General features: G+C 44.2%; 1 protein-coding gene across 1 annotated transcript in view; it reads right to left on the reverse strand.

The window, feature by feature from the left end:
* CARMIL1 (capping protein regulator and myosin 1 linker 1) overlaps positions 1-17,551 on the reverse strand; it is a 198,219-nt gene extending 180,668 nt beyond the window's left edge. Inside the window, exons 1-2 of the mRNA XM_069957911.1 lie at positions 17,111-17,551; positions 8,942-9,039 (exon numbers count right to left, since the gene is read on the reverse strand). Coding sequence (XP_069814012.1) covers positions 8,942-9,039; positions 17,111-17,150 — 138 coding nt within the window. The 5' untranslated portion in view covers positions 17,151-17,551. The remainder of the gene's footprint in view (positions 1-8,941; positions 9,040-17,110) is intronic.
* Positions 17,552-18,058: the final 507 nt, after the last annotated feature.

The raw sequence follows: 18,058 nt of genomic DNA on the forward strand, positions 1-18,058 counted from the left end.
GCTAGTCCGGGTGGGTCAACTGCCACTCTGGACTACTGTTACAAAAGCCCAAGGGACCCATCGCAACCTGGCAGGTAACTGACCATTTTGGGGAGTACAGCAAGCCGCAACACAAAGCAAGTATCACCATTACAGCTGTGTAGTGGACAAGAACTGGCATCACGACAATATCATCTTTGGCTGAGCTGTACAGCAGAACCAACAACATACACATAATCATCTGCCTTACCACAAATTCAACATCCAGGTGATAGGTTTCCTTTGCATAAGACATGCAAGTAAGGTGTCATCTACCCCATGCTTTACCCACATGTGTTGGTATGCCTTATGGGCCCACAGCCATTTCTGGGTCCATTTCCAGAATGTATACTCTTTCCGTGCAAGACTTAAAAGTGTCGTTTTCTTAATTGTTAATACCTTTAAAATACTTTTTCACTTTTTTTGTCACCCACTATGCTTTGAAGGATGCAAGCATTATGTTGGAAACAAGTATGAACTACAATGTGCTCTTTGCACATTTCCGTATTACTCCACACTCATGACCTCAATCAATAACCATGGGATCTTTTTATTACATAAAAGAAGAACTTATTCTTATTAGAAGTTAGAGATTGAAGAACTGCAATGTTTAGCATGGTGACTCATTGTGAATAACTTCCTGGGATAGGAGCTTGCACGGCCCAGTGCCTCGTTAAAAGATAATCATTAATGTTAATGCAAACACTGGCATCAGATCTACAGACGTTATGTCAGGTCTTGGTAGAGATGTTGGTTACTTTGTTTTTCTTAAACAATAAAATAAATACATCTGACAAAATAAAGGTAGGTATTTACAGTGTATAAAGTACAGGCAACAGTGAAAAAAGTACATTGTAACATATTATTAGGAAAGCTTCTGAGAAATTACTACTGTGCAGCACTGTGCATGGCACTCATTACCCTAATGTAAATCTATAAGATGGAACTTCCCATTGCATCCCTATAGATCCAGTCTCCAGCAAGAGACTTAGCACAATGCAATGCAAAGAAAGCCTGCATTGTTAATCTATCAATACGTTTATCAAACATATATAACAAAAAAGGTTTAAACCTAAATGGTTCCATCATGACTCTTCAGTATTTTTTGTACTTGTGCTTTGATGTATCTGAACACATGCAGTAGAGTCAACAATTAAAGGGGTAGTTCAGCAAAAAACACAACATTTTTTCAAATAAACTGGTGCCCGAAAGTGCCAGGGATTTGTAATGTTTTTCTATTTAAAAATATCCAGTCTTCCAGGATTTATAAGCTGCTGTATGTCCTGAAGGAAATAGCATTCGTTCCCGTAATTAATTATTGAGAACAGATTGGGAAGGTTTCTGTATGTATCAATGTGTCACAGAGTATGGGACATTTCTTCACAATGACCGGTATTGCAACGGCAACAAGCTGAAGAAAATGCTTGACAATGAAATAAAAGTATAAGAGAAAATGCAATGGTATAACAAAAAAAATATCCTACTAGAGCTTTAATTCTCTGTGAAGATTATTTGATAAAACAATAAAAGAGGAGGCTGGCAGCATGTGGTTACTTCCAACCCTCAGAGGATCTCTTCACCCAGGTATTTAGCCTTGCATTGTTCTTGCTCTTGTAGGCATAAGGACTATAAAAGATGACGACCACAATGGTCACGAATACACCTAAAAATTTGCTATATAAATTAACGGTCATGTTGCCGTTTGCAACTATCCTTTGCCTGAGCAGGAACTCTGCACCAAATCATGCAGATTTCTGTGTGGATTTGCTGCATATTTGGAGACTAATATATTAATATTTAGGTAATAAAGTTGAAGTATTTCAATACGATATATGTGAATTTAGCTGTGTTTATTTTTTTCCCTATTGAAGTCAATGGCAAGAGAGTTTAGAGTTGACCATTAGCTGCAAGAACCAAGAAGTAGGAAGATTAGGGTAATAAAATAAAAAGTTTTTTATTATACATTATGTACATATTTACATTTGGCGACTGAAAAAATTATTCCTACTTTTTCAGTTAAAGGAGAATTCTGGGCAGGGGGATTTTCTACCAAAAGTGCCGTGGGGGATGAAAGAAATAACATGCACTAACCTACCCGCTCCAGCCCTGATGCCCGTATACCGCACTTCTTGGTTAGAGAGAGAACCTGGGACGTGATGTTCCAGGCCTGCTCAGCCAGTCAACGGCCATAGCTGGGTTCTGCCTCAGCCACTGACTGGTTGAGTGATCCCTGGAACGCCACATCCCAGGTCCGCTCTCCAATCAGCATGCAACCGGGGACCAGGGGACTGGAGCTGTGGGCATTAGCGCTGGATCTGGTGCCAGGAATTCTTTAAGAGGCACCTAGATTTATCTTAAGTCTAGATAACTGTTTTACAGTGCCAATGCCATTTCATATGGAGGAAAGATTGTTTTGTCACATAGTATCTTCTGTGTTCTGGGATATTCTACCGGTGTGAAATCATTGTCCTTATCACATCCCTGACTTTTTTCAGGGTGTGTTCTCACATTCAGGTTTTTAAAATGACGACCATTTTTATTGCATGACTGTGATTTAACGGCAAATAACAGATGTTATTTTAAAACAACGGCTGTTGTTATACTGTGTGTGAACATAGCCTAAAAGAGTAAATCACTCAGGATGTAAAATGTGTGATTGTGTAGTAAATTCTATAACTAATTATAGGAAGCTGGCATGAAATATTAGACATCTATAATGGTTTCCATATCTTTTCATGAGTGATGAACGAGTTCACTTTTAGCTAGAGGGGAAATTATCAATCATAACCGTACTTTAAACATAGTTACAAGATTAAAAATGGTTACAAATTACAAAATACCAGGGCAGCATTATGCAATCATATGTGACTACCAAGAATTTGGGCTACATGGGTAACCTTGTCTTTAATAAGATCACCAAGGAACCCAGCTTACTGCAGGTTTAAAGGGAAAATGCCTGCAGGTTAGCAAAATCTAATGTCTCTATTGCGCACGGGTCGTTGAGGATGAAGATTACTTTCATACATGGCACAATTTCCATCCAGTTTGTAGTTTAATTCTAAGCCTAGTAAGGACCTTTGAAGCACTAGGGGCAGGGCTACCACCCCCAGATCACCGATCTGCCCCTGGTTGCAGGGCCGTCTTAACAGTATTATGGGCCCCTGGGCAGAGATGCGAATTGCCCCCCCCCCAACCGCCACCATCAAATCCCCCACATCTTTGCATATAGTGCCCCCCATAGTAGCCAATCCCCCCATAGTAGCCAATCCCCCCCATATAGTGCCCCCCATAGTAGCCAGTGCCCCCATAGTAGCCAGTGCCGCCCATAGTAGCCAGTGCCCCCCACAGTAGCCAGTGGCCCCCATAGTAGCCAGTGCCCCCCATAGTAGCCAGTGCCCCCCACAGTAGCCAGTCCCCCCTATAGTAGCCAGTCCCCCCCCATAGTAGCCAGTGCCCCCATAGTAGCCAGTGCCCCCCATAGTAGCCAGTGCCCCCCATAGTAGCCAGTGCCCCCATAGTAGCCAGTGCCCCCCAAAACAACAAACCAGTTACTCACCCGTCCGGCGGCCCAAGCAGCTGATGTCTCCCGTCAGCGCACACTCCCGACATCCTCCGCCACAGGCAGCGGGGTACGGAGAGACTACCTGAGCCGGAAGTGTTCTGCTGCATGACACATCCAGGACACAGGCAGTGTCTCTGTACCCCGCTGCCTGTGCCCGGAGGATGACGGGAGTGCGCGCTGACGGGAGAGGAGCTGCTGGGGCCGCCGGACCGCCCGCCCCTTCTATCGCCGCTTAGCTGAGTCGATCAGAAGCCCAGGAAAGTGCTGCTCATTGCACTTTCCTGGGCTTCTGATCGGCTGTCAGCTGAGAAGCGATAGAAGGGGCGGGCGGAGGGGGTGGCTCAGGGCCGCTCACTATGCATATGCATAGTGAGCGGCAATACATGGGGCGGGCGGGATGGCTTCCTTGCGGTGCTCAGCACTGCTTGGGAGCCGTCTTTGCTTTATAGGACGCACTTAGTTTTATAAGTGCGTCTTATAAAGCTAAAAATACAGGTCACAGAGGGCAGGGGCCCCCTAGGACGCAAGGGCCCCCGGGCAGCCACCTACTCTGCCCAATGGATAAGACGGCCCTGCCTGGTTGGCCGGTCCCTTTTACTGATTATCAGTCCTGCCCCCAATGCTCCAAACAACCTTGCTAGATGCGGGATTAAACTACACTTTACTTTAAGGGCGCCAAGGATAAAGGTAAGAGATATGTGGGCTTTATGGCAAAGTGGCCAGAAAACAGCCTCTTCTCTGTAAAAAGGCACACGAAAGTTCACTTGGAGATTGCAAAAAGCACTAAAAGGACTCTCAGAACGTAACAAACAAGATTCTCTGGTCTGATAAAAGCAAGACAGAATTTTTTAGCCACATTTCTAAGCATCAAGTCTAAAGATTGCCACTGCTCATCACCTGCCCAATATCATCTCTACAGGGAAGCATGGTGATGGCAGCATCAAACTATGGAGCTGTTTTTCAGCAGCTGGGACCGAAAAACTATTGAGGAAAAGCTAAAAAGAAAAAAAAAAAAAAAGTGTAGGAATTTAGGGCCAGTTTACACAGAGTAAAAGTGTTGAAACTTTCCGCCGCGCAATCCAGTCTGCCTCAGTGTCATACAGTCTGCTAAGGCCCTTCCCCCCCCCCCCCCCCATTTACTGGGGAGAGACATGGAATTGCAGCACCCCACCTTTTGTGTATGTGTATAGGGCAAACTTGATATGTCCCATTACCTTTGTCGCCCTCCCCCCTTTTTATTACTGACAGGTGGTTCGGTCCAGTTCTGGAAGATTCTGCTGTCCAGCTGGTGACATCAGCTGATTGGCCCATTGGTCCAGCAGGAACTGGAGTACAAAAAGAGATCCGCTGCTGATTGGCTGTTGAAGAAAGTGCGGGAAGACGTCTTGAAACAGTTCAGCGGTGGTGGTTCAGTCGGAGTTGTAGCGGACTTCATAGTGGGGTGTTATCGCCAAGTTTATTCTGGGCTAGATAGTGACTATTTAATGGACTATGATGTGGTTAAATGGTTTTAGTATTTATTCATATTATACTATTGTTTGTAAACCCTTATGAAGATCCATGGCCATAAAGTTTTTCCACTGTAAAGGTTTTTGTGTCTTTATTAGATAAGTTTTAAGGGGTTGGGTTTGCACTTCCCTGTCTAGGGAAGAGCTTGTGCACCTCCGCTCAAAGAACTGACATGTCGATTCTTTAAGCAGAGGCACACAAGCTCTCCCATAGACAGACTGTATGACACTGAGGCAGGTGCGGCAGAGAGGTGTGAACTGGCCCAATTTTGATACAGAATGCTCTCGGTCAAAACTTTTTTTAACAAGACAATGACCCTAAAAACACAGAAAACACAAGAGTAGCTTTGGGACAACTCTTTATATGTCCTAGAGTGGCCCAGTAAGAGACCAAAACAATAATCAAAATTTCAGCATCATACCCAAGAACACTAGAGGCAGTAATCGCTGCCATAGGTGCAAGAAAGGAAAGAAAGGAAAGGAAAGAAAGATAAGGATCAGTCAATTGTGAGGGGATCGGTCATACCTAGTTCTCTATGGAACTGCTGAAAATAGTGGAGTACAGTTCTTGGCTATGTGCAGTGGCGCCACAGAGAATTAATGGAGTGCATGCTGCCAAGCCCCTTCATTTAGCTGGAGTCAGGTCCCAGAGGTCAGACCCCACTGTGAGCCGAGACTTATCCTCTGTGGATAGGGTTCATTTTTTAGTCCCTGTAATACCACTTTAAGCAAATTCTCGGCTGTGAGAACACTGGATTTGTACAAGTTCCGGCCATACATAACAATATGTCTTTTCATTATTCCATGATTAAAAGGGGTTTTCCAAGGGCCAGGAGATTTTCAGAAAAGTAAATGTAAGAAAAGAAATATTTTAGTCTTGAAAAAGATGTGCTGCATGGTAAGCCAGCTGGAAAGGTATGTTCAGAAAAAGGTGGACTTATCAAACATTGTGCATATTAACAATGTGTCAGATTACAGTCAGACGCAAGTGAAAGATGTTTTCAGACACACGTAGCAAAGTGTAGAAAAAAAAGTCTCTGCAGATTCCACACCTTGGACTTCCAAATTCCAGTGGATATCACACCTACTACGCTAAAGGAAATGGTTCGGGGGGGAACCAGCAATAAATGCCACATATACTGTACTACAAGGGGTTTTTGCCACGGAAATTCTCTTTATGAACATTCTGGGCATAACATTAACAGGGTTTCATTTATTCTTTGCAGTAAGTGAGTTATCATATGAACGTGACTGCTATACAAGGCCGTGTGAACAACTCTCTTTTTGACAGATGATAACCTTTCGCAGGCAGCACATAAAGGCCTATTGTCTAAAACGGCCTGATCAGCTGGCTGGCAAACTTACAGATCTATCTACTATTAGAATGTGATGACACAAAATAGTTAATCGCACAATGAGGAGCCAGGAATGGATAAAACCATTGAGATAAACGGTGCAATCATCAGATTAAAACCAAACTATTCTAACTACAGGACAATTAGCACACCTAGCTGGATCCTACAGTTTCTTGCTCTTGAAAACCATTATACAAGGATTTTATTACAGCTCATTGTTACAAGTAAATAGAAAATCAACCAGAAAAATAGGAAAGCAAACACGGTATACAATTACAATGTCATTGAAAAGTCCTAAATTATTATTTAAAGAAACAATTAAGGAAAAATACATATACTTTGTTATATCCACATAGTGCAGATTTGAGGGGGCATTGGACGACTAAAGAAATCTCTCTTTGGTGTTCATGAAATCCCTGTGTCATGCTCCACCCCCTCAGGCACTGCACTAGGGATAGCATAAATGTTCACATCAGATTTCCCCTGTGTATTCCTTTAATCAACAACAAAGGATGCATCAGAAGTACATGCTCAGGTGGAAACTTTTTACTAGAAACTATGCTTGTTTGACAGCTATAAATAAGGCATGCAGCATATTCCACCTCTGCTTTCTTCTGACAGCCAGAGTTTTTACAAGATTTTCCAGTCAAAGGGAGAATGGCATTGTTAATACCTGAAAGCACCTAAAAGTAAGATGTGTTGCAACACAGCTATGTAGTGAAGAGCTCCAAGAGACTATATACCAGTGATTTACAACCTTTTTTGAGCCGCGGCACACTTTTTATACTTAAAAAATCCTGGGGTACACCACCAACCAAAATGGCACAAAATGACACTAAAACAGTACATATTATACATATAGTTAATAATATAGATTCTAAATGTATTTATACTCACTCAGTGTGAAACTTGGGCCTGTTTTCTTCTCCTCCTGTGCTTCTCTCCACCATACTTCTCCCCCCTACTTCTCTCCTGTGCTTCTCTCCACCATACTTCTCCCCCCTGCTTCTCTCCCCCATGCTTCTCCCCCCTACTTCTCTCCACCATACTTCTACCCTCTGCTTCACTCCCCCCTGCTTTTCTCCACCAAACTTCTCTCCCCCCTGCTTCTCTCCCCCATCCCCATGTTTCTCTCCCCCCTGCTTCTCTCTCCTGTTTCTCCCCCAGTTTCTCCCCCATGCTTCTCTCCCCCATCCCCATGTTTCTCTCCCCTATTGTTTTCTCCTGTTTCTCTCCCCCCCTTCCTCCTCAGAGATGGTCGCTGCTGCTGTCCACCTCACCTACTGGCCGCCCGTAGGGCCCGAACGTGCTCCTCCAATCAGCGGAGACGGGGAGCGTGGTGCGTGCATCACGGCCCGCCGCAGCGCACCACGCTCCCGCTCTCCGCTGATTGGATAGGAGGAGCACGTCCAGGCGCTACAGGCGGCCAGTAGGTGAGGCGGACAGCAGCAGCGGGACGATCTGCAGGGGCACCATAGTTTGGGGAACTTTCCCTGCGGCACACCCGACCATGTGTCGCGGCACACCACACTGGTTGAAAATCACTGCTATATACTACCGTAAGCAATCCATTTCATGTTCACATGGCCACTATTACAATATCCATACAGGTCCTCACTAGAGATGAGCGAACCTCGAGCATGCTCGAGTCGATCCGAACCCGAGCTTTCGGCATTTGATTAGCGGTGGCAGCTGAACTTGGATAAAGCTCTAAGGCTATGTGGAAAACATGGATATAGTCATTGGCTGTATCCATGTTTCCCAGACAACCTTAGAGCTTTATCCAAGTTCAGGAGCCCCCGCTAATCAAATGCCGAACGTTCAGGTTCGGATCGACTCGAACCCGATTCGCTCATCTCTAGTCCTCACCAAGCAGTTAAAAACCAAGATGGCTTTGACATTTTCTAATATAGTGCTGTATCACAGTTTTTTGTTTGTTATAATTTCACCTATCCCCAATTGGGTTTACAATCTAAATAATAAATTGACATAGTTGTAAGTTTTTGGAGTGTGGGAAGAAATCTAATGGTGTGTTTTCACAGAGATATATCTGACAGATTTTTTAAGCCAAAACCAGGGATGGTTTGAAAAGTGGAGAAATCTCAGTCTTTCCTTTATGACCTGTTTTCCGTTCATAATCTGTTCATGGCTTTGGCTTCAAAAATCTGTCAGATGAATTTTTCTGTCTAAACACACCATAAGTTTAGTGGGGAAAACAAAATAGTCCATGCAGATGTTGCCCATGATCGGATTTAAACCTAGCCACTCCAGCAATGAAAGGCAACAATGCAACACACTATTTAAATAAAACATTATGAATAAGCAATGAATCTGTAATAGCAATCTATGGGCCTTCTGGAATAACTCCAATAGATCTCTCTCCAAACTGGCCACATCAACTACAAATCAAGCACCCACGGTAATGTGGACAGATGCGGTAGTCGGCAGCATGAAACATTGCCATTAGCTTCTAATTAAATACAATACAATTTACATACCAGGACTTTATTTTCAACTTTATCTCCTTTGATCTCAAGTTTCACCTTTTTCCGCACGGCAATCTTAATTTTTCTCCCAATAACATCCCGGATGCTTTCTGAAAGAAGAATTGAAAATCATGATACCAATTTTATTATTACTGTAATGAAAAGCAATATGCTTAACATGTCTTCTATACCTATAACTGAGCCATGTTCTAAAAGGGTGTCCTTTACGAATTGAGAACTCGAGGGGACATTTATGAAGCCTGTGCCACTGGCGTGTCCTAGGGAGAACATACAGATTCTCCCTTTTTCCCCTGGTGTACACCAGGCGGGGAGGAGGTGGAAATCATGGCCAAAATCTACACCTGTGGATTTCTGTACCCGCCAGTCAGGCTAAATTCACTAAGAGGTGTGCACCTGGTGCCTTTCATATAGCCAGCTGTGCCTCCATGATTTAGAGAAATGCTTTATTTTCTGGTACAAAGAGTAAAAGAGGCTTTCCCAAGCTCCTGAATAGCTACAAACTGAAATGCTTCCTTTCCCAACTTGCTGCACTTCAGGAGCTCAGGAAAGTCTCTTTGACTCTTTGTTCTATAAAATAAAAACATTTTTCTATGTTTTGGAAGCACAGCTGGACATATAAAAGGGACTGTCAGGCAGATTTATTAAACATGGTGTACAGTGAAACTGGCTCAGATTCCACCTTTCATTTTCCAAAGAGTCTGTGAGGAATGAAAAGTGGAATCTGATTGGTTGCTAGGGGCAACTGAGCCAGTTTCACTTTACACCAGGTTTGATAAATCTTCCCCTGTGTGTCTATTTGCCATAACAGCTAACAGTGAAAGCAGTTTGTAATGGGAATTACAGCTGACAGATTCACTTTAGGGTGCCTTCACACATACCGCATTCGCAGCGGATTTCACACTGCAAGTTTGCAGCGAAATCCACTGCGAATCCAATGGGATTACATACCTGCAGCGGAATTTTCATTCCACTGCGAGTATTTAACCCGGCTCCTTTAAACCCCTGCAGCCGGAGCATACATTACCTGCTCGGCGTTGCAGCTGCATGTGAGGCTTCCGACTCCCATCAGTCCCTATCAACCAATCAATGCAGCCCGTGCAGTTAATGTATGCTGCGGACGGAGGGGGTTAAAGGGGCTGGGTTACATACTCGCAGCGGAATGAAAATACTCGCTGCGGGTATGTAACCCCATTCAACTACATGGATTTGCAGTGGATTTCGCTGCAAACTCGCAGCGTCAAATCCGCCGAGAATCTGATACACATGAAACTACCCTAAGCCTGAAAAATCTCACAAAACTAACAGGTTCTCAAGAGATATACGCCTCTTCATCAGGCAAATACACTTTATACAACTGGAGCTCTGAATCAATTACGCTTAAATATCTCTGAAAAAGACAGTAGCTCATTGGACATTGTTCTTGGAGTAATCCATAAGCCAGCAATGCTGTTGACAGGGGCGTAGCTAGGATTCATGGGGCCCCATAGCAAAAAACTGTATGGGGCCCCATGAATCCTGTACGCCCCCCCCCCCCCCGCCCTGCCAAACACAGACAATGACAGACATAGGCACCATTAACATATATACAGATACGCCACTGACATACACACATATATACTCTGTAATGTGATTACACTAGTGCTGATGTATACACCATGAGTAGACTGTACACAGGAAAATCATCTCAGTGTAATAATAGATACTCAACCAAAAATAAAAGAAAATGCAGCAGATATTAGTGGTGGGTTCTTTTATTAGAGCCCAACATTAATAGAAGCTGCTGCAGAACATCTTTGGGAGCAAACCTGTCAATCACTTGAGACACTACTGACATACACAAACACACACACACATATACACCAGTGCTACGGACACTGCTGACATACACACACACATATATAGCCACAGATACATACACATATTGACATAAATATATACACAGATACATATATACACACATTGACACACATACACAGATACATATATACACTCACTGACATATAAATATATACAGATACATATATACACACACTGACATATAAATATATACACAGATACATATATACACACACTGACATATAAATATATACACAGATATATATATACACACACTGACACAGATACATATATACACTCACTGACACACATACTCAGATACATATATACACTCACTGACACACATACACAGCACTTACAGCTCCCAGGCTTCCCCCCCTCCTCCTCCTGTAGTCTGGGCTGATCTTCACATAGAAGTATTGAGGACCTTTGGGTCATGTGACCCAAAGGTCCTTCATCCCTCTCCTGTGCCGTCTGGCAGGTCCTGCTCCTCTGTTCAGCCCGCTCACCCGGCACTACAGTGAGGGGGCTGAACAGTGCAGTGGGGGTCCCTCTTCTTCTCTGGACCCCTGGGGGAGCGGGGTACCTACCATGAAGGCAGGGCAGGCTTCCTCGGGCCCCCTTTCTGCAGGGGCCCCATAGCAGTCGCCTTCCCTGCCTTCATTGTAGCTATGCCACTGGCTGTTGATACTACACAGCTGCTCGGGTTCTCAATGACATAATATACTGACCCTTAATAAATATTGCAGCATGGCACCTATGACCTGCGCTAAATTTACTACTATATACATCTGCACGCAGGCACTGAAATTCATTGTGTTACGGTGCCTTCACACGTACCGTATCGCTGCGTTTTTAATGCTGCGTTTTTTTACATGCACGTTTTGATTTTCACATGATTTTGGGAACTGGGTGGCAGTTTAAAAGACAAACTGCACCATCAGAATGAGTGGCAGCGATGACCAGGTCATATAAAAATATTTGTTTACTGTTTGTAGTGGTACATTCACTTTAAAATTACTGTATGTGTTCTATGCAATGAATAGCAATGTGTAGTGCCTGCCTTAAGCCCATAGAACACTATAAAGAATAGTTTTCAAAGATGCAAGCTTTATCACAAGGTCAGTAATTGAATGAAATATTAAAGACAAGCCAGAACAAGTCATTATAGGACACAGTTCTCCATCACTTCATCAACATCAAGTTTCAGCTATAATACATGTCTAATCAATGTGCTTTTACTGCCATGTCTATTAAGGTCATGTCATTTGCTCTGAGAGAGGGGGGGGGGTTACTAGCTTTCTAAATAAACCAGCTGGTTAGGGAGTCTTGTTGGCAATTCTATCAGCTAATTTACAGGGTCATGTCATTAAATGATTGACATTGTCCATATAATAACCCCATGTGTGATATATATTATTCCTCCTATAGTGAGTCCTCTATACTGCAGGCCATGCAGAGTATACTGATCACAGTGCATCTGAACATACAACATCCCTGCACAGTGGCAGTCTACTAGATGGGAGTCTTGGGGCCACATTTTACACACAAGATATATTAAGAACTGGACGTCAAATATTTATTGGTCTTTGCATCATTAGACAGCTGTAATTTGTGTTCCAAACTGCTGACACTGTTAAGTCAAGGAGACACGCAATACCTTTTATATATCTTTCTGTGCTTCCAGAACTTAGTGAGATGTTTTTATTTTCTGGTGCAAAGTGTAAAACAGACTTTCTCAAGCTTAAAGCTATGGTATCTTCGAACTCTCTAATGGGATATGTCCCATACCTGACCCTGCTTGGGGCTCCGCATCCAGCTGGCTTGCAAGAAAGCAGGAATAGGGATGGGAGGGGGAGCAAGCAGGTTTTCCAGCTTGCAGCACTTCAAGAGCTTGCTAAAGCCTCCGTGCACAGATGAATAACAGCATTTGTCTACATAATGAAGGCACAGATATATAAGGAACCATGTGTCTCCTTACCTTAAGGGTACGTGCACATCAGGGGCAAGCAGTGGAATCCACGGCAGGTTTTCCGCCTGGATTCCGTAGTGTGCACATAATCTTAGATAGCTGTTAGGGTATGTGCACACTACGGAATACAGGTGAATAACCCGCAGCGGATTCAGCTCGCATCTCCACCCGTGCCTTACACTCCAATCTATGGTCAGGCTGATCCGTCCTCTGCCCAAAGAATGAACAGGTTCGTTCTTTAGGTTGAATCCACCTGGACATGGAATGGAGCGTATGGCACCAGTGGCAATTCAAGTGGGAACGAGCAGGGCAAGCGACAGAATCCGTGGCAAGTTATCCACATAATTTCCATAGTGTGAACATACCCTCACAGAGTCAGCCGTTTGGGACATGCATTGCAGCTAAAGTATTCCCTTAAAAGCCTTGTTATCTGATGTGGTACACCATCAATATAAACTACTTTAACCGATGCCCAAATTCTTTTGTCTCACGTACCCTTGTCTAGCATAACTACTCTAGTGTCTGAGAAAGACTGCAAGACACAGTTGAAACATTGCACTTTAACAGTGCTGAGGGTTTTCTATACACTCTATTATCTGGGGATCGTGGGATCAATTGTTTAGCAGCATTGCATAAATAAACTGTGATATACAACAGCTGCAAAAGCTAGTTCATGTAGCCCCTGTATACATCACGCACTTGCACTCGTGGCCAGACTGGATAGACTTTATATGATATGTGGCTGCAAGCAAAATGTGTCAGATCACTGACCCTGGTGACAGCTACTCATGCACATTTACACACCTAAAGGCAAAGTCTGGAAATTTTTTACATTTCTAAGCCGGAAGGGGTAGGGGGGGTAACATAATAATCACCCGTGCCTCTACAGAGCTGGCTTGCCTCTCCGGTACAGAAAATCAATACACTGCGCTTGCTCCTCTCGATGTGTGTGAACAGGAGCCTGCGCTCCAATAGGCATTCCAATAGAAAATCACACACAAACGTTCTACTGCTTCATTATTTAATTTCTTCTTTCAAAGAAAAAGTTAGAACACTTCATCACTTTGTGCTCATATTAAAATTGCACTGGAGAGAGGAGTATAGCAATAGCAATATGTTACAAAATCCACAGCCCAGCTGGGATAGTCCATGTTCACATTAGGATACTGGTAACACAGAATAGCGTATGTAGAGTCCACGTCTGCGACGTTTTGAAGCTAATGCTTCTTTGTGTGTTATTTTCTATTGAATTGCATTTCCAGGACCCCTGTCGGGCTCCAGGATCTCCTTTGGCTGGAACGTCACGGCTTGGTTAATGGTCAGTGACTGGGGCGGGATACTGCTGTAGTCACTAATTGGCTGATGAGGCAATCCATCAACAGTCAGGTGTTTTCTCAAAAGTCATGATGACATCGTAACTCAGGGAAAAATGACATCCGGCGGGGGTTCCGGAGCCTGTGACATGGTGCTTCAGGGGAACAGGGAGAGCTAAGTGGTGATTGTTTCATATGTTTCCCCCTGACGGCTGACAAATTTTAAAAATCAACTGACTTCTCTATTAAAGGGGTAGTTCACCAAAAAAAAATTTCTTTCAAATCAACTGATGCCATGAAGTGCCAGAGATTTGTAATTTGCTTCTATTAAAAAATCTCAAGCCTTCCAGTACTTATCAGCTGCTGTATGCCCAACAGGAAGTTGTATTATTTCCAATTGTCTGGAGAGCAGTAGAGGTTTTCTATGTGGATTTGCTCCTGCTTTGGACATTTCCTGACATGGACAAAGGAGGCAACAGAGAGCACTGGGTCAGACAGGAAAGAAAACACCACTTCCTGCTGGACACATAGCAGCTGATAAGTACTGGAAGACTTAAGATTTTTTAATAGAAGTGAATTACAAATCTCTGGCACTTTATGGCACCAGTTGATTTGAAAGAATTTTTTTTTTTTGGTGGAATACCCCTTTAAGGAAAATAATAAGCAGCAAGTAAACTCTAAGAATGTACACAGCTTCAATGGTCTGGATGTCATATATCTTTTCCAAACCATTTGATACTGTGCCACAAAAAAGATTGGCAGATAAAATGACAATGCTTGACCAATGGTTTTGGGAGGGAAATGTCTGTAAGGGGGTAAGTGACTAGCTCAGTGATATGAAACATAGTGGTTGGTGATGGTACACACTCTAACTGGGTCACTGTTACAAGTAGTGTACTTTAGGGGTCAGTTTTGCATCCTATCTCCTGCACAGTACAGTATTATTTTTACAGATACTAAATGGTGTAAAGCAATTAATACAATAGAGAACAGTGCTGTGTTACAAATTGATCTGCATGGTCCATGGTCAGGAGCCCCATCATTAGGGCCAGTTCACACGGAGCAAAAGCAGCGGAATTCTGCCTGCCTCAGTGTGACACTGTTTCTCTATGAGAGGGCTTGTGTGCCTCTGCTTTCCTCCGTCATTCTCCGCTGAAAGAATTGACATGTCAATTCTTTGAGCGGGGAGGCACGCGAGCCCTCCTATAGAGAAACAATGTCAAACTGAGGCAAGTGGGATTCCCTGGCAGAGCATTCCGCCGATTTTGCTCTGCGTGAATTGGTGCTTAAATTTTTTGTGGAGAATCAAGTAAACATGTACTGTTCCTGTAAAGGTGCTATCTGTTCATAGTATATGCCCTGGTGTAAGCAAGTGCAACACTACCAGTATAGCCTCCCTCACATGCCCATAAAGCTTTGGAGACTTTAAAAAAAATGCAAACCGGTAGTCCTCATTCACAAAAAAAACATATTGCATTCATGTTTGCAGATGCGCAGAAAAAGGCATGTGTGCTAAAATAAAAATGGAATGCTTGGAATGACGTCACAGCCCAAGGGTTGTCAGGTAAAGGAAAACTGACAGCATACAGACAGAATCTGTATACAATACCATCCGCATTTTTCATGGACCCATTTACAGTCCTGCAAATACAGTACATGTCGTATTATTATGGGGACAGGACTTTCTGAAAATATACAGAACCTGAAAAAAAGCGGTTGTGTGCATTGTCCCATAGACATTAACAGGTTGTATACTGTCCATAGTTACAGTATACAGATAGAAATATAAGGTCGTGTGAGGGAAGCCTTGTTTCCTTCAGTGATGTGACGATATAAGCGAGTTTTGATCAGGTAAGAGAATGGGCCACCACAGGAGCTTTTCGGGTGCGTAATTGCTGTGACATCCTAAATAATTCAGTCTGGTAACCTGTTGTGACAATTGTTTTCTGTCAAGTACGCTATAGTGACATCATAAGTGTGTTTAAGGTGAGCAGCAATGACATCTCAATCATGTCTCATCAGGTAAGCTATTATGACATCACAAGTGGATTTAGGTTGGGACATACCTAAATATGTACCATACATATGTACCATCGAGCTAACAGCTGTAAAAGATGGAGCCCACCGTTCTATAACCAGGGTCCTCTGTTGGGGTCTGCCTCAGCCTTTTTATATATATATATATATATATATATATATATATATATATTATATATACACACACACACACACACAGAGTAAATGGCAATTCATATGGGACACATACCTCAAAATTAAATTCATCAGTGACACTAATAATGTACATTTTCATTTGCAATAAGTATATGTAGTGCTGCCTAGTGCAGCAAATACACTTATGTCCAATGTATGGCTGGCATGTAAAGTAGCGGCAGAATCACCAGGTATTAGGAGTTACACAATGCAGCTTCACTAGGTAAAATTGCCAACAAGGTAAGGTGCCATCTGCAACCCCCATACTATTCAGCTGTGGGGACCCCCAGGTTACAAGCCATGACTGTAGCCATCTAGAAGCCTCCTCTACCTCTAATAGGTTGGCTTTTTTCCATTCAATAGAAATCCATTCTCAGCTATGGCAATGTCTGAATAAGAGACATCTGGAGCAGACGGGACCCCTGATACAGAGAAGCCCTTGGGGGGCTGCCCCCACCTCCATGATACCAGTGCACAGTGATATGGGGGTCTGTCCTGGCAATGTCTCCGACTCATTTCCTTCCTAATAGAGAGCACTGTGTGTCTCCTCAGATAGTCCCCCACCTAGAGAGCAGGCAGAGAGCAGGCTCCACCTGCTGTAGCACAGTACACTGTAGCCTGGAATCCCACAGGGGATGGAGCTGATACACAAGCCATTCAGCCCCCAGAAAGTGGCAGCCCCTCCCCCTGTCAATACATCTCAGCTCCAGCCCTCCAGCCAGGTCCTCCGTCCAGCCACGCCCACTCCATTAACCCGTGCGGCGCCGGGGGCCGCTGTCACCTGCAGAAGACTTAAAGGGTTTCTCTTCCCCGGACTGTGGCTCTTACCCTGTAATTCCTTGGGCACCTCGGAGCTCTCCTCTGTCATGTTGCCCCTCTTATATGTGCTGGTGCCAGGCAGTGAGGTCCACACCGATCAGCGGCACAGGGTACTCCACAACAACAACAACGTGCTGCCACTGCTGTCACTCCGGGCTGCCGTGCCTGTCACTGTCCATGCCCACCGCGGCTGCCCTCCATGCCCCCGGCTCCAGGTGCTCCGGTCCAACAGGAAATAACCGTATCCCGGCTGAGAAATCCCTTACACTGACTAGTGAGGGGGAGAGGCTTAAAGAGCCGGGGAGAGGGGGTGGGGTGTGCGCGGAGATAGGAGGAGGAGGAGGAGGCTGATAACTGCACTGCACTAACAGCACTGGTCCTAACAGCACAGGACCAACAGCACTGGTACTAACAGCACAGGACCAACAGCACAGGACCAACAGCACAGGTACTAACAGCACAGGACCAACAGCACTGGTACTAACAGCACTGGTACCAACAGCACAGGACCAACAGCACTGGTACTAACAGCACAGGACCAACAGCACAGGTACTAACAGCACAGGACCAACAGCACAGGTACTAACAGCACAGGACCAACAGCACTGGTACTAACAGCACTGGTACCAACAGCACAGGACCAACAGCACTGGTACTAACAGCACAGGACCAACAGCACAGGTACTAACAGCACAGGACCAACAGCACTGGTACCAACAGCACAGGACCAACAGCACTGGTACTAACAGCACAGGACCAACAGCACAGGACCAACAGCACAGGACCAACAGCACTGGTACTAACAGCACTGGTCCTAACAGCACTGGTACTAACAGCACTGGACCAACAGCACAGGACCAACAGCACTGGTACTAACAGCACAGGACCAACAGCACAGGACCAACAGCACAGGACCAACAGCACTGGTACCAACAGCACTGGTACTAAAAGCACAGG

This window comes from Dendropsophus ebraccatus, chromosome 2 (genome assembly GCF_027789765.1).
Source record: "Dendropsophus ebraccatus isolate aDenEbr1 chromosome 2, aDenEbr1.pat, whole genome shotgun sequence".
In the NCBI taxonomy this organism is placed as follows: Eukaryota; Metazoa; Chordata; class Amphibia; order Anura; family Hylidae; genus Dendropsophus; species Dendropsophus ebraccatus.